This window comes from Eutrigla gurnardus (genome assembly GCF_963514095.1).
Source record: "Eutrigla gurnardus genome assembly, chromosome: 14".
In the NCBI taxonomy this organism is placed as follows: Eukaryota; Metazoa; Chordata; class Actinopteri; order Perciformes; family Triglidae; genus Eutrigla; species Eutrigla gurnardus.
In genome coordinates this window covers 18084344-18105653 of record NC_139937.1, presented here as the reverse complement: position 1 = coordinate 18105653, position 21310 = coordinate 18084344, and the positions used below count along the sequence as shown (strand labels likewise).

General features: G+C 45.0%; 1 protein-coding gene across 1 annotated transcript in view; it reads left to right on the top strand.

Moving 5' to 3' along the window:
• The first annotated feature begins 9694 nt into the window (after positions 1-9694).
• Positions 9695-21310, top strand: part of erfl3 (Ets2 repressor factor like 3) — a 41957-nt gene continuing 30341 nt past the window's right edge. The window contains exon 1 of the mRNA XM_084027807.1: positions 9695-10415. Within this exon, the coding sequence (XP_083883933.1) occupies positions 10394-10415 (22 nt within the window). The 5' untranslated portion in view covers positions 9695-10393. The remainder of the gene's footprint in view (positions 10416-21310) is intronic.

The window sequence follows — 21310 nt, the reverse complement described above, 5'->3', positions numbered from 1 at the left end:
CAGCTGACCTACATCGACAATTACGTTTCGATTTCCACTCATTATATGTTGATTTAACTTCAATCAGCTGCTGCCATCCTAGTGGCCATCTGAGGAGGAGCAGGAGGTGGGAGGAGCCGATCAGCGCCTATATATGGAGTTCAGGTGTCAGCCCTTTGCATTACATGGAGAACTCCTTCTCACCACAGGCAATACTGTGAGTTTCCTTGCTCTTCATACCTTTACATTTGCACTACTTTGATGCTTAAGTTATTGATGTTCAGTTAAAATGACATTCATTTTTGTTTGTCATAGTAAGTATTTGTTCACTCTTACATGAAATTTTCCAACACAAAATGATATGTTCCATGGAGTCAGCCTTATCAGTGTTAGCTTGCTAACATTTTCTAATTGTGCTAAATAGAAAGTAAATCTGATGCTGATGGAAATGAACCAACGTATTGGACATATTCTGGTGGTCGTGTGGGGTCCATGAATATTGATACCATAGCAACCCATGGGATAGAAGCCACGGTCTTTGTGAATTCATCTCTGTATGAAGCTATTAAAGCTATTGTGGGTGTATGTGACTTATAACGCGTGCTGACTGGTCCAGTTGGTTGTCACCACTCTAACCCAGTGTGTGCTTGGTTTGTGAAAGGAAACAGTAACGGCTACCGGAGGGAAGTTGAAGCGTGGCTGGCAGCGGGTTAATTGGGGCTAACTCGAGCGGACGCCCAACCAAGTTCTTGTTCAGGGTATATCGGTTGCGTTTGGTTACAAAAAGGACACAAATTTGGCTTAATTGACAAGCAGGCAAACAGACTCAAGGTTGACACTGAATGCTATGCATGAGCACCGGACATTTATATCCCCCTCTCACAACCAGCCAGCCAAAAACCTTCTACCTGAGAATGTGGCATCCTTGACATTGGAGGCACTATTTTACCCAAAGAAATCTACATTTCACAAGAAGCAAATGCAGTTATCTAATTGTTCCTGATCCCCTGCATCCAGTGTGGAAGACCATGAAATGCAGTTGAAAGCCCTGAAAAAAGCTGGTGCTGTTTTATTTAATTTTTTTTTTTCCCTCTGACACAAATTAAATGTGGCTGCATCTATTTTGTAACCGTAAACGGATGATTAGTTGAGGGATGAATGTAAAACACGATGGCACACGAGGGTAATAAGAGATGAATCAGAGCCGGCGTGGAACGACCAGCTCCCACACTATGAATGAGCCCACTGCGCGGCACCTCCACGGAGGCACCCGAACGGAAAAAACAAAAAAAAAGCGTGCAACACGCGAGGAGGAATCCGACAAAGCAAAGGATGATGGTGATTATGACACATAGCTATGCCACCCACAGTGGTGCCTGTGCGAGGGCAGAGCACATCAAACTGAGCAAGTGTAACACATGCTCTGTGTCAGTCCTCCTCCCCTGCACTGGCATGTAATGTATGACACATAGCTGAACCACCTACAGGCCTGCTGTCTCCATGTCCAGCTGATGATGAAAGAGAGGGGGGGCGGAGGGAGGGAGGGGGGTACAGACCAAGGAGACTGAGTCCAGATTGTCCTCTGGTTGAAAGAGGAGGTGGTGTGATTATGAGCTGGTGTGAATGCTCAGTATTACTTGTTTTGGTTCAAATGTTTTTCCATACTTGGAAAAAATATCCCTAAATGTCACTTGGATGTTTGGTGGGGGTGGGGGTGGGGGTGGGGGGGTGGGGTGGTTGTTTGACTGCAGGGGCATCTGTCTCGGGCTCAGGGCTATTCTCTGTATGTGGTGAGTGCATGGCATCGGGTGGGTAGAGGGCATTCAGTGGCTGGTGGCCAAGCACCTCTGGGTGATCCGATGTGAGGGGGTGGGGGGGGGGGACTTATTGAGGATGAGGGAGAAGTTCAGGCTCTTACTGGATCTGACCTGATGATGATGATGATGAGTGATTCAAAAACTTAAGCTAATCTAATTGTGGACGATGAGAGTGGGGGAACAGAGTCAGGAATAATTAATGTTTCCGGATGACGGTTGAAGAATTTCAAATCAACTCTTTTGTTCTTACTTTTCCTTTGATCAGCTTTAAGATTTCTATTATTGTTGCATTTGAATCGTTTCATGAAGGTTTCCAAGGTCTCCATCTGTTTGACTTTGAAACCGACTGAGAAACTGGCATGAAATTTGCCGAGCAGATTTGAGCGTGAAACTATTTACTCCCGACTCCTGACCTTTTGTCTAGCGCCGCCTTCGGGCCAGACTTCCAATTTACAGACTTCCATCATTTCTCAACTCCTGATGTTTAAATTCACACTAAATGCTGGGTGTAATCATGCTGCAGGGGGGAGAAGGCTTAATGAAAGCTGGTGACATGACCTGAGCATCTTTAATCTTGTAATGACACTTAGCAACTGGTCTAATCAAACGGGACAGTTTGATCCCCAACATATTTCCATGTGTGAGAAGCAGCCAATAGCCTGCGTTTATTTGTTGGGGGGGTCACATTTTCACGTCAGCCACCGTCGAAGAAGTCTCAGTTGTTTGCAATCTGCAGCTCCGCCAATAGATGGCGCCAAATCCCACACACAGCGCCTTAAACCTGCAATAATTTACTTTTTGGCTACTTCGGGGGCTGCAGAAACGACACCGACATTTCATCACCTTTTAAAATTATCTGGCAAAAGTGTTTCAAATAATCGCCTTTCACACATCCACCTGATAACGAGCTGCAATAGTAGGAGTTTTTCACCACCTGATGAATAGTCATTCACCTTTTAGCTCTGGTTTGGTCTCAACCTTAAACTCCGGAAGGAAATATTTGGCTCATTAGCTGCTAAATGCTTCGGTTTTTTTTTGTTTGTTTTTTTAGCTAAACGCGAAACTGCTAATTAGAGAGGTAACAAGGACCTAAAAGTTTCCATAAAGCTCTGTAAAGTTGAGGGGAGCCATAGAAACAAGTGATACAAATCCGTGGGTTCACTACTACAAGCGATACTGATCCATTAATGTAAAAATATTGATCGTAGCCACCTTAAACAGTGAGAAAGAGAATTATCTATTGATCAACTAACTTGTTTTAGCACTTTCTGTTAATATTCGCCCTTTTTGTTACCAGGATATTGATTGTCAAATGAATGACAATGGGATATTTGAGTTTTGATAAGGTCGGACCACGAGTGAGAGGTTTATAGTTGATAATAGCTACCTCTTATTTGTGCAAATAAGATACAACTGACACGGAAGCACTGAGTGGAAACAGGTGATCCTTTTGAAAGACGTAGTGGCGAGAAAGAGAACGTATTTAGATCACGGGGAGGGAAAACAGAGGGGGGGGGGATGAGAGCGTGCACTTTGGTCACTGAGGGTTAGAGAGGAGTAACGGAGGAAGAGGAAGCTCTGGTCTGTGCCAATAGGAAGAGTTTGTTCCTCAGTGAGATACAGGAGACAGTGTCAACACACACACTGTGCTCAATATAGCTGCTGTCACACAGCCAGGCATACCTCGCTCTCCCTCTCTCTCTCTCCCCTCCGCCCTGACACTTGCACCTTCCTCAACACCCCACCTGGTGTGCTCACGTTCCTCTGCCCCCCCTCCTCCTCCTCCTCCTCCTCCTCCTCCTCCTCCTCCTCCACATCTGAACAGGTTACATTCTTCCTTTCAGTCCTCCCTCGCGGCCCCCGTCCATCAATGTCACGTCCCCGGAGCTAAATTAACTGATCTCCCTTTCCTTTGCTCTTTCTCCCCTCTCTCTCTCTCTCTCTCTCTCTGTATATATTACAGGCTTGACACCCTGCCAGACGTTGGTTTAATATAACACACATTCTCTGTGCCTTCCACCCGCTCTCACATTACCCTCTCTTTCCAACTCCCACCGCCCCGCTTTCATATGGGCACTGGCCGCTTGCTTTTTTCCATACTTTGCCCACCGCAAAAGGAGCTTTTTGTTCTTGAATAGCTCCCTCATTGCCATGGTAATCCAACAGAAGAGAGTGTGGTTTTTCTGTCTAGGGCCTCGCGGATGAAAATAGTAAGTCACGACGGGTTTCTTTAAGTGGCCCTGAATCTGAGAAATCTGTGCAGCAATCGTGAAGAAGTCAGGAGTTTATATATGTGTGTGTGTGTGTGTGTGTGTGTGTGTGTGTGTGTGTGTGTGTGTGTTATAGCTAACAACCATCAAGCCATTCCCCACATTTGTCTTCTTCTTCTTCCAAGTGGACCTCTTGTGGCCACCTTGGCCTTCCCATTGATCCCAGTCTTCCTCTGTCTCACTTGTCCTCCAACGTCACCCTCCCCACCCCCTTCCTTCCCTCCCGCACACCCCCACCCCACCCCCCCACTCACCCCTTGCTGTGGTAATCCCATTACTCATGTGCGAATACCAGCTGGGGAAGAGAGGGAGGGAGGGAGGGAGGGAGGGAGGGAGGGAGGGAGAATGTGGACAGAGGATAACTGTGTGGAGGCCCCGGGTCTCAACTGATGTTTTTTTTTTTTTTTAATTCTAGTTCTTAGAGAAGAGAACAAAAATATTGATTGACATTGCAAATTGTTTCATTGTGGTTTGAAAAAGGGGTTCAAACTTCCACCCCTTATGACCCTGTTTGGGGCAAAGAGGGCGAAAAAAAAAAGTGATTCAGAGAGACAGAGCGAGTGATATCTGGCTGTGTCTTGCGACGGTTGGACTGGCAAGCTTGAAAATAAACAAGTTCTTTGATGACAAAGAACCCATTGACTCTCTTATTCTCTCTCTCTCTCTCTCTCTCTCTCTCTCTCTCTCCCACTCCTTACTCGCCACAGCTTTGCCTGCTTTTCCTCTCTCCCTCTCTGTCCTTTTTTTTCTCCTCTTGCCGTTTTCGAAGGGGTGAGGCTTGTGTGTGTGTGTGTGTGTGTGTGTGTGTGTGTGTGTGTGTGTGTGTGTTTGGGGGGGGGGCATTAACCGCCACCCTGCTGCACTTGTTGTCCCCTAAGCCGCCGGCCTTTTCTTTTCATCCGGTCTGCTCTCACCCTCCATGCCTTGTCGTCTATAGCGACCCATCTTCCCTTCTCCTTTCACCGTCACACAAGCGGGCGAAACCTCCTTTTTTCTCCCCAGTCAATGTTCTCCACATGAAGAGACGAAGCTGAACAAGGGTGTAACTTTGCAGCCGTTTCATACAATACAAGTCTGAAGTTGATTATGTAAGATCGCTTGCTGGAAGTCAAAGATAATTGTAGCCCTCACAAAGAATAGATGAATGACAAAAATTAAATAAAGCCCAAGAAGAGTGTGAGTGCACACGCATGCCCCGTGCTTCTGTGTGTGTGTGTGTGTGTGTGTGTGTGTGTGTGTGTGTGTTTGTTCACGTCACCAGTGGTATGAATCATTACATACTCTTTGTACGTATTACAACTCTGTTGGTTTGTTTAACGCCCCGTCCAGGAATTATAATCCCGCCTGGCTTCACCACTGGTTGCTGAAATCGGGTTCTGTGTACGTACATGCGTTGTGTGTGTGTGTGTGTGTGTGTGTGTGTGTGTGTGTGTCTGCACTGCCTGTGGTGGCACTGGTTAGTGGGCTACCACACCCATTGTCCACGGTAATTACACTGACTCGAGCCATCTGTGTTGTAGAGGCACAGACCAGAAGAAACCGGCGTGTGTGTGTGTGTGTGTGTGTGTGTGTGTGTGTGTGTGTGTGTGTGTGTGTTGGTCCTCACTGCATAGCATGCTATTTAGTTGCACCATCGGGGGGAAAAAAAGTCTGTAGTGTTTGTGACCTTGAGCCACTGTAAACTAACCTGTATATTAGTTGTGATGGTTTGAAACAGACCTCAGTCACGTCGTCCATTCTTGATTGGGAGAACGCATCTCTAGCTCACATAAGAGAGAGAGAGTGGTGGGGATGGGGGGTGGGTAAGGGTTTCAATCTATAGGGAAGATATCTGGGATGTTCACACACACACACACACACACACACATTCACGTACACACAAACGGAGCGGTGACAAAATCACCGCTCTCCCTTTCATTCCCCCCGTCTTTCTCTTTGGAGCGTCTGTCTGTCACTCTGATTAGGAACGGACAGAGTCACATAAAGCACACAGGGGATGAAAAAGGGCGGGATGGGAGATAGAGGGAGTTACAGATGATGTGGAACCAATAGGACAAGGCTCTTCTGTGATACACTGTGTTTGTCAAACACACATCAAGTGTACTCGCCAAGATCCAGTCTAATTTAATGGCCAAAATACGTGTGACAATTTCAAATAATGAAATGGGAAAAAACGCACCGTGTATATGGGAAATGTACCTTGGTCCGTGTTTGTTCTGAAAAAATACATTAAACTTTTTAAAAGAAAATTTAAAGGGACACCTTTTAAAGAGTTTATAGTGAAGGAAAGAGAGATGCCATGCAATAAAGGTCTCTATTCTCTGACCCTTAACATAAGAGCGTCAGACCTTTATTTTAGTTATATGACAAAGTGCCAAAATATACTTAAGGTTTGGCACTTTCTGCAATAAATCCATGTCAATATTTAACTGACGTTTCCCTGCCAAGATAACTGCGAAGTAGGAAGAAGGAAGGATTGTTTTAATCCAAAATATGCTCAAATCCTAGACTTAATGATAACTTTATTAAAAGCAATCTATCATCATGTCATTTATTTAAAAAATACACTAAAACAACAAGAGCAGGCAGAGCTATCATCAACTGGAGGACAAATATTGTGTATTTTGTCTTCTGTATGTCAAGTTATATTGAACATTCCCAATACAATGTTAAAATCACACAAAAAAAAGTATAAGAATTATTGAGCTCAAGGTAAAAACAATTAAAATAGAAATAGAAATGCATTTGAAAGCAGACTACATTTGTGGCCAAAACAAGGAAAGAAATAGATTTTTTTTTTCTCACGCATTCAACTCATGATTCCATCAACCTTGAGCTTGTAGCTCAAACAATAATGACCCGAGGACAGAAAATAGACGATGATCGTGAGGGAGGGAGAGGAGAGGTGGCAGAGGATGGAGCAGGAGGAGGAACAGCAGAGGTGTGAGAGTGAGGGAGGGAGGGTGGGAGGCTGGACGGATGTATGGATGGATGGATGAAAAGACGACTGGACTGCAAACAGAGTAGCAGCAAAGTACAGAGGGAATGGGGGAGAACGGCGGGTAAAGAGGGAGGAGGACAGGAGGGTGCTGAGTGAAGCACTGTGTTTATCAGTGTTCAGAATGTACTGTGCTGTAGATTCGTCTGTAAATGTCATCTCCTGTGCTTGAGCAACAATAGAGCGTGCTCACGCAACTCACAGGCGGGCAAAGTTATAAATACACACCGAAATATCAAGGAGGGAAAGCTGTTTTTCCACCTCGCACTTAATCGCTAAATCATTCTTATTTGACTGCCAGGTGTTCTTCTTCTCTTCCTGTTCCCCGTGTCCTCTCTGTGATTTCTACTCTCTCATCTGTCCCTCTAGAGCTGAAGAGCTCTTCGCCTCAACCAGAAACATCAGAAAATGGGGAAATTATAGACATGCAGTGGAGAAACGAGGGAACAGTGCAACCGTCTTGTTCCCGGCTGATTTCCTATTGTCAGCCACGGCGTGAGAAAACGCCACGCAGGTCTGTGGTTTTCCTGCTTTAAAAGAAGACAGGACAGGAGAGCTGTTTCCTGAGTGTTCAGCATCCCTTTTTCTCTCCTCTCTCTCTCTTCAGGTCCAGTTTTCTTATCAGGCAGAGCAGACCGGTTTCCCCCCCGAGCCCGTCAGAGAATGGCCAGCAACGGGAGGAGAAATCCTGTTTGTAAATCACACTACAGGGATGTCGCTGCTGTCAGGGGACTTTGTTGACTTTGTTTTACTACTGCTGTCCTATCCTGTTGACAAAGGAAGCGCACAAAAGCACACACGGCCCCCCCCCCCCCCATCCACTGTCAAGCGTCAGTGTACGAGACGGGCACAAGAGGAGATGCACTTCACCTCCCATGTGTGACGCCTCACATGCGTTTTTATCAATAACACATGACGGCTTCATATCAGCAGCAGGCGAGGAGGCAGGAGGTCAGGGCCGTCGGAGGTGACAGGAAACAAGTCCGGGCATAACGCCGGTCTTCACAGTCAAACGAGCCACGGCGAGCGGCTGATCAGGTGAAAAGAGTTGCGTTTGACCTGACCGGATGTGTCTGTGCTTTGAAGCACTTCATATGCACGTGGACACGCATACATAACATATGCTAATGCACGGTCCGGGTCACTGTGTGTTTGATTGGGAGTTAAAAACCAGATGCGTTTGGCTGCAACTTTACACAAAACACACACACAAAAAAAGAGGAAAAGGGAGTTGGTGGTATATGTGAAACTGGCACCAGCACAGGATGCAGGTTCATATTCAAATTAACCACAAACTTTTGTTTTTTCACGTTCTCATGTGAAGAAGGTTTTGGTCTATTGGTATATGTATGCGAGTAGAATTTAAATGTTGGTTGAAGGGGTTTGCAGGATGAAAAACTGACTGTGGAGAAGGTTAAGACGTGCATTTGCTGTACTTTAACTTTACATTAAGTTTTTCTTTGTCTGTTCGTCTAGATAATTCAATCAGAAGGGAATTAATACACTGAGGGGTTAAATTACTTCAAATGAGATGAGTGTTAATCCTGTGCCTTGATCACGCAGGCAAGACATGAATACTAAATTGAAAATCAAAGAGACTTTATTGCCATGACCACATTGAAACACAATATTGCCATCGTACACGGTGCAAACTCTTAAAAGAACAGGACTTTGTGAAGGTTATGAACTTGTGACCTTCAGGTTTGGAAGCCTGTGTGCTAACCAACGAGTCCCAAAGCCAACTGACATCTGATTGAGTGAGTTGTAATAGTGATCAGTGACCAAACTGAGATTATTATATATATTTTCATTATTAAGTCATCTTTAATGAACACTATTAATGTAATTAAAATGGTGAAAAATATCCAACACAATTGTTTGTCTCTTGGCTAATGGGTTATGTAACCAACCAGCAGCAGATGTTACCTCTGTTTTGCTTTTGTTTGTTGCCTTAAATTCCACTTTATTGCACACTGGACCAGGATTGGCCACCAACTTGCCTGTAATGTCATAAAACCATGGTTTTCTTCCAGAGATTCATGTGAGAACAGCTTTCTGGAGTCAATCTCTGCACATACATTCTGCACGGTGAAGGCCAAACATTCCAAAATATATATTATTTATCCTTCGATATATAATATTTTGAGTGTTGGTGGAGCAGTAAAATACTGAAGGCAAAACTTGTTTTTAGTTAATAGTTCTTCTGAGTGAAGGAGCCGAGTAAGTTAGGCCTATTCTCCATCACAAGTTTGGATTTCCTGTTTCATTAATCACTATTTAGGCTTCCATATTGGATTCGTGTAATTATCCTGATATGAAAGGGCCGCCATAGAACCATAACCCCTGACTGACGTACACAAACACCGTGAGCCGAGCCTCCATCGCGCCTCTCTCCCTCTCTTGAATCGTGAGACTGATGTGGATGTGATGTCACCACGGCAGCGCGCTGTGGCGGTCTCCAGGACAACGCCGCGTGCTGCAGTGACGCCAGCCCGGGCCCCGGCTCGTGGTGAGTGGGCGTGACTCGCCACGTTAGCCCTCCCCTCCTCCTCCTCCTCCTCCTCCTCTCTCCTCTACCGTCAGTGGGCGGGCCCCGCTCAGAAGAGAGCGAGAGAAACGCGACACCCCGAGGACGGAGAGACGCACGGGGGGGAGGAGAGAGTAGCACTGAATGGTGTGAGAGAGTGGAGGACTTAAAAAAAAAAGAAGAAGAAAAAGTCGGTAAAGAAACAGAGGTTTCCTCTCTAACGTTAGTTTCTGTCAAAGAACAAAGCTTCGCGACGCAGAGATGTCAAACAGCGACGAAGATGCCGTTGAGACGGAGTAAACAGCCACCGGACAGCTAGCGAAACAACTTGTTACAAGAAGAGAGAAAGGCTTTTTTTTCGGCTGCCTCGAGTCGGGACGGTTGGTCGTTTTTTTTTTTCTTCCGCCGCAACTTGAGCAGATTTTCTTTTAACGCCGACAGTTACGGGACGAGAAGCGACGACCGACGAGACCGCTCGGCTCGGGGGGGGGGGAAAGCGAGCCCTTCGGTCGTGTTCGGTCGGTTGGCGGAGAGCCGGTGGCGGAGTGGAGGTGGGGGGGAGACGGACCGAGAGAAGCGCCGCGGCTCGAGAAGAGAGAGCCGCTTAACCACCAGCAGCCACACACACACAAAAAGTTTGCCGTGTATCTTCACCTAGTTTTCCAGATCGGGAACTCGAGGGGGAGGAAGAGGCCGAGAGAGTGACTTTTCTTTCCACGAGCAACTTCGTGGAATTCATCCGGGTTTTTTTGCTAACTTTAGCCGCTCGCTATCTAGCCGAGTAGCTAAGAAGAAGGAAAAAATGAAAACACCTGGAGACAATGGTGAGTTTGCTTGAATTTATATCCACCATTGTTGTTTGTTTTTTTCTTCTCATGCTCGACGGAGGTAACAGTAAATGCTGATTAATGAACAAGCCAGTCAGCTATCAACATCCGCTTCCAATCAAAAAAAAACCTGTTGATTTTAGTGTAGGGATCAGTGCGCTAGTCCGTGGTTTAGCTAGATAAGATAGTGAAATCTGGTGCAGGTTTAGTACTGTACTCCTGTTTTAGGAGGAAGTGGTTACACTAGCCTACTGTATAGTTGTTACAGCGACATCCTCTGTGTCACCCTGACAACCTCATTTCACCATCCGCCACCACCTTTCAGAGAACAGTGAAAATCCTGGAGGATCTGTGTTTGTTGCACTGACTGGGTGAGGAAAGGGAGACGTGGACGTGTTGATAAGTGACTTTTAAAGACTTTTTTCCTCCCTGTGGTTGAGGTGATTGGATCCACGCAGGTACACACACACACAGGGAAGGGTGATATTATCCCAGTAACTGAGCAAACATCAGGTACACGGCCCGTCAGCATAATGAAGTGAGAGCGGAGGTGGGGTGGGGGGGTTTCCACTAGTCAGCTGAGGTCTCTGTGTGCTATTGTCTAATTCCTGAAATGCTTGCATAAGTTTGTTCTTGCTCTCCTTCTCGTGAAACCAAGGCAGATTTGTTTTCAGAAAGGAGGAAGTGGAAGTACTTTCATTTGTGCCAACTATCCAGTTCATTATTTCAGTCATTAACGTGACTTGTTACAAAATTATGATTCGCATCAGTTGACATAATTAGACCCACTTTAAGCACAAGAGAAAGTTATCTGTGTAAAACAAATGATACATATTTGATGAGTTGTTTTCCCCTGTGGGAACAATGCGATGACTTCCTAAGTAGTTGCTGGTAAGCATTCGGCGTGGGCAGGGTGAGTGACTGACAAACTGTGAGGGACCCTTTCTCCACTTCCCCTCCCTTCCCCCACCCTGTCCCCTCCTGACTCCCGCTGCACCCAGCCTCAGCCCCTCAACCCTCCACATTCCTGCACACACACACCCACTCCTTGCAGCAGCCCCAAGGAGGCTGCCATGACATCACACCACGTCCCACCACAAGTAGCCCTTTATTGCAAAGGGAACTCGGTGTTTGTGTGGCAGCGGATAGCTAAAGCATTTCAGGGAAGGTACTAAAAATTGATTGGGCTTAGTTTCTGGGTTTGATGTATGCGGTTGGTGTGTGTGTGTTTGTGTAGTAGGTTGGTTGTGTTTGTCCTATTGAGTAAAGGTAGAGAACATTAACATGGCCTACTATAGTCTGATTGGTGTAAAGTGTATCCAACCAGTCTTATTAGTTGAATTGTTTGATTTTTAAAAATTTAATAATGTCTTGAAACTCAAGTTTTTCAATTTATAAAGATTAGGGCAACAAAAACAATTTCTGATGACTGAATTGATTAATCTTTTGATCAACAAAAAGTCAGAAAATGGTGGAAAAAACCCTCCAAAATTCCCTTGATCCCAAGGTGACAATTTAAAACCTAAAGATAAACAGTAAACTTCAATGTAAGACAATGGAAAGCAGCCAATCTTCATGTTGAAGAAGCTGGAACCAACAAACATTTAACTTTTTGGGGGCTTTAAAGTTTATTAAACGCTTTATTAATCATCAATAATAAATAAAAAAAATAATAATTTCAGCTCTGATTATTTGAAATACAGAAAAGCAAACCACCTCTTATCTCTGTGAAGGTTTATGTTTTCTTTCTTATACATCACGTAAACAAATCAAATTTGATGCATTCTCTGTTGAATACTAATTGATTAATCCATTCAGCACAAGTTTGTAAACATAGCGACTCTGTCTCAGGGGCATTATCTAACAACAACCCTGATCTTATGACAGCACCTTTAAATAGTTGAATTATGGAACGGGTTAATCCGCGGAGCTGCCCCGATGGGTCAGATCTCCTGCTGTTGCTGCGTTTGCAATCAGGACACAAGTTTTAACCCTCAACATGTGTAGATCTCATCGCTTGGAGTGAACACATTTCTTAAATGCAGGAGGATAGAACAGTGCTTGGATATGTGTAGGATAAAGAATGTAATCATCCCTTCCTGGGATGTTTGGCGATGTAGGATTATGTCCCATATAAGCTGCCTCTGCTTGGGAGCTAACCTCCTTCCTCTCCATCACCGGACACTTCCCCTTGTGCTCCTGTTTTCCACAGTCACTTCATTAATCTGAGTAGATGATAGGATTCCTGCTAAGACAGGGAGTTGATATGATGAAGCAGGAAATGGTCTATAGCTGCATCTGTTGTTCCTGGAAGATCGGTGTTGGTTTCGTGCTGTTTGAATGTAACACATTTATTTTCTTTATATCTAATCACTGCTGTTTACCTGGTCTTTGTTGGTGTTTGGGAGATTGGTTAGAGGTAGATTATTGGTGGTATTTATTATCTCGCCTAGCCTTTCACCGTCATATATCCATATTTTTGTGTACCTCAAAGACTGTGCTAATGATTAATAAAGCTCTAGTGATAAGGACATACATACGCATTAATAACGCTCCTACTGTATGTCTCTCCCTCCCTAATAGACTGTTATCTGCACTCCTGCTACTCACACTTTGCACTTTGTGTTTCACTCGTTTTCTTCCATCACTCCCCAAGGGTTACAATTTTTCTTCTGCCACCACTGTCATTCCATTCTTTCTCTCTCCCTGACGGGATAAGGACTGGTGTGTGTCTTTGTGTGATGGAATTGCATAGTGGGACCCCTGGCTCTGGAGTGGCCATTGTGTGTATGTGTGTGTGGAGTTTGGGACAATGGTGGGAGTGGGGCAGGCCTTGGGGCTGATTGTGTGTGGACTTGTGGGGCCAGGCACCTCTCATTGTGCTCATAATGGTGCGGAGTAGCTCATAGTTTGGTGGTGCCTTTGACAAGTGAAGAGACCGCACTTCTGTATGCGTGTGAAACGCTTGTGTGTGTGTGTATGAATGTGTGTGTGTGTGTGTGTGTGTGTGTGTGAGGGAGAGTGCAAGAAAGAGGTAAATGTGGGAATCCCAGTCTATTTTTCATCAGTCATTCATCAACGTAGTTAAATTATTGTTTTGTGCTGCTTCTGATTGACGTGCCGTGTAGCCATTTAACCATTTATTCCACACACACACGCACACAAGGTAGCTTGTGAGCAAGGAATTGACAGAGAACATTTCACCTTTTCCCTGTGTGGGTTTATGTGTGCGATTGCCAGCATATGCTTTTCAATCTCGACACACAACCACTGTGATGATAAGCGCAGCGATTAGCCTTATCTGTGAAAACTCCCTCGCAGTGCTGACCACAGCAAAAACCACCACCTCCCATTATCCATACAGTTTTACAGTCTGGTTTATGGGACCGTGTCCTGCTGTGATCAGGCTCAGACAACATGCTTTAAGCCTGAAGCAGATGATGTTATAACAAAAGTGGTTATCTTCTATCTGAAAAAGCTGGCCAATTTATTGCTCTTGTGAACATATCAGCTGTGAGGAATACCGTAAAGCTATTAAGCCGAAAATACATTAGCTAAATTCATATGCAGCTCTTGCTATTGTACTCTATTTTAATGTAGTGTAAAACGTTGGAGTAGATATTATCAGACTGACTGAGCATTCCCAGTGCAGTGGCAACATGGCTCACTTTTCCTTGTCACAACAGCTCTTCATAAAAGTTTATGGTCATCTGTAATGCTAAGTTGACAAATGACTTCTGGTAGAGGGGGGCCTTCGGTTGTGGAAATGTCTGTATTTAGCCAGGAATGTGACCAAAGGGAACAATATGCTCAGCCAGTCGACACTAATGGACCTCCCCACCATTAGTCCTGTGCCGCCCTTGACCAGGGAGACCAGAGAGAATACAGCCAACAAGGCAGCTTTACCCTTGGCGGCCTTGGTGCGTCCGACTACTGTCCAGCACTGCAGCCTGTCCACCCCCCCCCCCACCCCAGGGACCCACACATTAACCTCAGATCTGTCCACTGAATGCTATAGATTATAGGCCTTTCAGGCCCGTTTGATCCGCTGCGTGGTTGTGAAGTTTGACAGTATAGAGTGCCGTTTAAAATGCACATTTTATGCTGATAACACAGCAGCAGAACTAAATGTGTCCCGAGGCCATGTGTGTATGTCTGTGATGTGAGTTAAGCCTAGTTTTACTGTGATGCCATTGGTTGACGCCCCAACATGACCCCATGTTGACTGTATTGGTTATTGGTTAGGGATAGTAAATGGGGTGGGTCTGGATGTCTGGACGGGGTGGACCGTCGACGGGTAACTGTCACACTTTGACTAACGTGTGTGTGAGTACACATAACGCACAGAACGCACACACACACACACACACACACACTTGCACAAAGTGCTGCTTTTTATTGGAATTCTTGGACCTCCCACATTCCTGCTTGGAAGGTTAATAGTTGCCGGCTGTGTTGCATTACACATGAGGGGAAAACACAACAGTTACTATCTCTGCAAGTCTTTCCTGAATTCACATGAACACATTGCTTTCACATACAAAGATATCATTCATCCCTTTTAAGGGCAATACAACTGATTTTGAACAATGCATTGAATATAATGCTTATTATTTTAAGAGATCTTAAATTAAGGCTAGCCTCAAAATGCACACACACTCCACCATACACACACACACACACAGTGGGTCTCTTTTCAGATGGGTATCAAAATTCAAGTTGAGAATGCAGTAGGGCGTGTTGGTGTGTGCATGGATTGACCTGCACTGTTCGGCAGCTGTTTGCGTTTGCGCATGCATGTGTATTGTAATGTAATATGGGGAGTTTACAGAGCTACATTGTTGTAGAGGTGACTCAGAGTGAGGCACAGAATGGCATGTTATTGTAAAAGAATATCAAATGTGTATGTGAAGGAGCTTTCTGGGTGGGCAGCTGTGCAAAGGTCTTACTTGGGAACAAAAAATGTGTGTATTTCGCTGCCCATAGGTGTGTATAACGGCTTCTTGGTGATGGCGGCGCCATTGAAACTGATCTCGATGCGTGCACGAACACACACACACACACGCATGAAGATCAGGTAACTCTATTCCTCTGATCCTTCCAGATGAGAGGTTTTATTTTGAATCCTTACAACACAATCACCTGTCCTTTAGGATAGAGCCTGGGGTGTCACCTCTCTGCTGAGTGGAGAATAATCAGGGTGTAAGATGGCAAAATCATGGCAGTCATTCATGGGACTAACTCTTCCTTCACCCCTCACCCCAAAATGTGGCTTGCACCACCCCTAAACCTCACCACAACACAACCACCTGGTCTGTTAAACACACACATACACACACACACAATAGTTTCCCATAATCCTCCGCTGATGCCGGCGTACCCAACGCTGCCCGTTTTTGCCAATGGAAGGGTTTGGCCCGTGTGTTGTTGTAATGTACACTCCTAATCTTCTTAGATTAACCCCAATAATACTGGTCATGCTGAGGGCATCTTTACAGTAGGGATCAGCACACAGTATGGCTGCTAATACATTCCAGGCAGGATCAGACCAAACGGACTGGATCTTCTTGGATGTACTCGGAATTAAACGTAACTGGCACATTTTGACCAACTTTCGCATTGGCCTCTGTGCAATCTGTAAGGGGAGTGTCTCTATTTACACAGATAATCAGGCAGTTAGTGTATACAAGTACAAGTCTGCACTTGGCTTGCATGGTTGATTGCATGAAATAATCCATTATTAATGTATGTTAAATATTGCCAATTTGGAATGAGAGAGAGAGAGAAGCCTTTTTTTTTTTTACTTATGAAACATAAATTACTACTAGCACACCGTCATTTGAACTGGATTAGTGCTCGTGTGTCTGGAAGTGTTTAAGTATGATAGAGATTGGGCTGTCCCGCTGTCCCAGGCCTTCTGTTTCGGGGAGGTGGTGAGTGGCGCTCCTAACCCCTCTCTAACCCCTTAAGTCCAGTACAGTCAGCAGACACTCCCTGCAGAAAGGCAGCAGTGTTTGAATAGTTCCTCTGGCTATTTTTATCTGGGAATCTGCCTCTGTGTTGGGCCCAGGGAATGGGGGTGGAGGGCAAATATCTACTCTAATTCTGGATGATGGGAAGTCACCAAAAGGACTTCTGTGCCACTTGCACAGTGTCGATATTCTGTGCGAGTGTCTGTGCGGCTGGCTGTCGGGTATTGAAATGCTGTCTGGCGCCAAGTTAAACTTTCTCTCCTGTCACCCTCCTCCTCCTCTTCTCCTCTCTCACCCTTCCCCCATTCTTCCATCTTTTTTTTCTTCACCTCACTCCTCCCCTCCACCCCATGTAAGGAATGCAAGATCACGTTTGGAGTTTTCTTTTCAACCAGTCTTTCCTCTTCCTCTGCCTGCCTTCCAATGTGTTGGCTCTCAGTCTTTACCTTGTGCCTCTCTCCCTCCATGTTCAGACCTGTCCTCTTTTGAACGTCAGAGCTCATTTTGAACTTTGAGCCAACTCATCACAGCCTGGTTACAGTATGTGAGCATGAGAGTTATGTGCGTTTGAAAAGACAGGGCTTTAGGTAGGAATTCAGAGGTAAAAAGTGTGTCTACGTGGGAGCAAACTGAATGGTTGCGAATAAAATGATTGATTCTCTCTTCCTTTTAGGCATTGTAAACATATGCACTTTGACATTTCAGTTAACACCACTTTATTGGGAAGGAAGCCAGCTCTGAGCGCAGGCACATATTGCCAAATAACTCTTATTGCAGGTGTGTATGTAGTGTACAGTCACCAAATATTACAAGCCAAATGGCCCTCTGCCCGCTGGGGAAACCAGAAGCTGTGTGTGTGTGTGTGCGTGTGTGTGTGTGTGTGAGATAAGTGGAAAGAGGACATCCTCTGCCTTTTATCAGCTGTGGCTGCTTGATCTAATTTCACCCTTCTGGACAACCCAATACAGTAAGCATTGTCTTTTATAATTGAGATTCAGAAACACAAACCCACTGTCTCAGCCTAAAGTAGACCAAGTGATTGCTAATCTACCTCTTGCTTGGAATCGCAGGCCTGCTTCTGAATGCTGCTCTTTCCTTAGACTTCTGACTTTTGCGCCAGCCGGAGGCATCTTATGAAGTGTGTGTGTGTGTAGGGGAGAGATTGTGTTTTCATTTGGTGCAGGCTGTAGTGTGTTTATGCACACACAGATGCACATGTCCCTGTAGGGGAGTGAAACCTTTTTAAGCATCGATTGACCCTCCCATCCCATCATCCTCTCCTCCCTCTCACTATCATTTCTGTGTCACCAATCCATGGACTAATACCCCAGTGGCAGCTCCTCTTCCATTAGCCGCCTCCTCCTCTTTCCTGCTTCGTGTCACCCAACCCTGTCTCTCTTTCACTGGACACCCTGATTTACCAGCCAGCATGACTCGATGACCAGAGACTGCATGGCTGTCTGCTAACATGGCTCAAAGTGTATAGAAAGCTGTAAGTAGCCGTCAAATTGTATGTTAAGGTCATCCAAGTCGACCTGAAAACTCAAAAATATTCTGAAAGTTGAAAGTCAGACCAGGCCGTAAGGTATCAAGCGCTAGCTGGCCTTTTGTCCATGTAGCACGCACACAAACGCACAGCCATGGGTGCTTTCCAAGATGTGTGGTCATGGGCAGAATAAAGTGCGGTGGATTGCACTCACAGCAGGACAAACATCTGACTCTATTTTTTGCCCACTGGCCATCGTCCTCTTAAATGTTCAGAAGACTTCCTTCCTTCAGGGCACTGGCTTTTTTCTTTGCTCTCCAGGTGGGTGTGTGTGTGTGTGTGTGTGTGTGTGTGTGTGTGTGTGTGTGTGTAGGCCTGAGAGAAACTGAATAATGCATTGGATCATTGGAAAGGTATTTATAGGAAAGCAGAGTGATTAAACTTTAATACTAAAGTCGGCCATCAGTGCTCGACATCATATAGCATATCCTCCTCCATGTGCACACACACACACACACACACACACACACACACACACACACAGCTGGAAACACGCTCATCCCATCACTTATTTCGGTAGGAGATTGTCCATAAGTGAGTGTGCCATCCAGTCTTGCAGTATGTACTATATCACTCTCCACTCTTTTAGTGCCTTGACCCAAACATATCGCATAACATATTTGATTTATTTTTAAATTTCTTTGTCTGGTCATCCCAGTCACCTCTGTGTTTTGACCCAGACCTGTCATGGGATGGGATGCATTTTAAGTTTGACTAAATTATTCATGCTGGAGGTTGAGAAGTATTACACTCACCCAACAATCTAGCGAATCACTGTGGTTGCTTTTTTCACTTTCGGCAATCCTCCTTTACAATAGGGGTCGACCAATTATCGCCACCGATATTCAGCATTTTTAGGGTTATCGGTATTAAAAAAAAACTTCTTTTAACTTTTAAAGTGTGCTACTTCGGCTCTGATGCAGCTGTATTCTTTATACTGCAGACAAATATCGGTTATCGGTTAGTAATCATCGGTATATAGACATTTGGCCGACCTTTTCGCTTGCAAAACTGATCCACCAAAGATTTATGTCTACAGACCGTGGTCATATGTTTTTCCATGTTTAATTTTAGTTATTGTGCTGCAAAAATAGCATGTGTTTGAAGTTTTCACGGAGGAAAAAGTGCATTTTGTATCTTCGAAGCCTGTATTGATTTTCTACTGTTAATATTAACGCGACAGACCAATGATTGAGGAAAAGGTCCTTGGTTCAAGACATTGGGGCTAAGTCTGTGTGTACATGTGCACCGTGTCTGTGCGCCAGTGCCTTTGTACAGTAGTCCTGCCCTCGGTCACAATAGTTTCATCCATGTCCATTTTTAGCATCAGATGTGGCCCAGTGAAATTACGTAACAACCAGGCAGTTGCATGCGGGTGGCTGCACACGCACACACACATACAACTGTACATACGCGCGCACCACAGTGATTGTTGTTTTAGGGGATTAAAGCTTTTTGATGAAGGGAACAGTGAGCTAGATCCCCTGACCAGTCACAGGGTGAGAGGGGAAAGGAAAGCAGGGAAGAATGGATCAAGGGCAGCAGAGGGATTTCAAAGCATGTAGGGAAAGGGAGATAGATGAAGAGCTAAATAGGGACCACCAGGTTTATGATGGAGGAAGAGGAAATCGACAAAAAAAGGACAGAAAGGCGTATTAAGCCAAGCAAGTTGTACAACGCATCACCCATTAAAAGCTAGATGAGGGTGTTGTGATTTCAACAGGTACAGGATACGCCTATTCAATGGCATTTTAAACCACTTTATTTAAAGACATGGCAACATAAATCCTGAGCAAGCAATCAGTTGTGGATCTAGTCAAACAGACATCATTAGTGTATGTTCTACAACCACATGACGTGTGTGTGTGTGTGTGTGTGTGTGTGTGTGTGTGTGTGTGTGTGTGTGTGTGTGTGTGTGTGTGTGTGTGTGTGTGTGTGTGTGTGTGTGTGTGTGTGTGTGTGTGTGTGTGTGTGTGTGTGTGTGTGTGTGTGTGTGTGGTTTTTCACTGCTAACGTATGCTTCTGTGTATACACGTTACCTTGGAACCACGTCCTAATTGCAGCATATTTTTGCCTGCCAAAATATATCCATCAAATGATTACGCTGTTGACTGCAGGCGACTGAAAGAGTGAAGTGTTGTAACCATAATATTCGTGAATAACTTTTGCCCATACACACGCTAATATACACAAGGGTCTTTGTAGTCTTTCTCACACACGTGCCTCCAACTTCACACACGCACTCTGAATACACAGCTTTCTCTCCAGCTGGCCCCCAGCTAGTATCCTCGCTGTTGCTGCGTGGGCGTTGAGTTAGTTGGGTTATTGTGTTCGTCTGGCCCAAGTATTAGCCGGGTTCTGTGCGAAGGTACACTCTCTGCCTCAGGTTAGTTGTGAGAGGAGGTAGAGTGCAGAGGTCTGTGTGTGGGAACGTGGGATCTGTGCGTGCGGTGTGACTCATTGATGTCAGCAGCGTGAATGTGTAAGCTCATTTCCCTGTGTGACGGTTGGGCAATAAGTCCGTACGTTTTTGCCACTACCATGCGTTAATCTCTGATTGACAATATTTGGTCCACTCCCAGGTTAAGTTTAATGATTAGATTGCAGTTAGAGCAGCACTTGTATTACTGAACTAGCTCCGTTCCCACTTCTCCAGGTTGCTTCTGTTTGTTTTGCTTGATGATACTTTGGCAGAAAATTGACCGTTTTTAAAACTGACAAAATAATGAATATCCACAGGTCAGTCCATTGTAAGTTGCTGAGTTGCACTCTCTCTCTCTCTCTCTGTGCGGAGACATTGTTGTTCTTGTTCACGCCGATGGAGATTATTTTAGTTTTAAACTTTTATCCAATCAAAACTCAAAAGAGATCAGCTATAGTGATTGGATGACGATTCACATCTGTTTTTACTCCTTTAAAACGTTTTAAATGTATATTAATTTTAATATTTCCTAAATCTGAGAAGACTGAAATCAGCATGTATGTGAGTCTGTTCTGTTGTATGTAGGTGTAGGTGTAGGTGTGTGTGTGTGTGTCATCAAATGGGTATTGTGGAGGTGTAACCGTAAACCAGTGCAGCTGTCACTTCATGGGGAACCCCGGTGCTACTTTACACCTCGGATGGATGATCTGAGCCCCTTTGAATCAGGACTATAGATTGCATGTATGCAGCCTGTCCGTATAATACGTGTGTTCTTGTCTGCGTGCATGAAATGTAATGCGAGCAGTCTCTCCATTGTATGTTCACACACACGTACCCACGTACCCACCCACACAAAAACACACAGACACACACACACACACACGCACACGGCTCATGTTATGACTTCTACTGAGCGGAGGTAATCGGTGTGTACACTCAGCTCTTGCGTAAC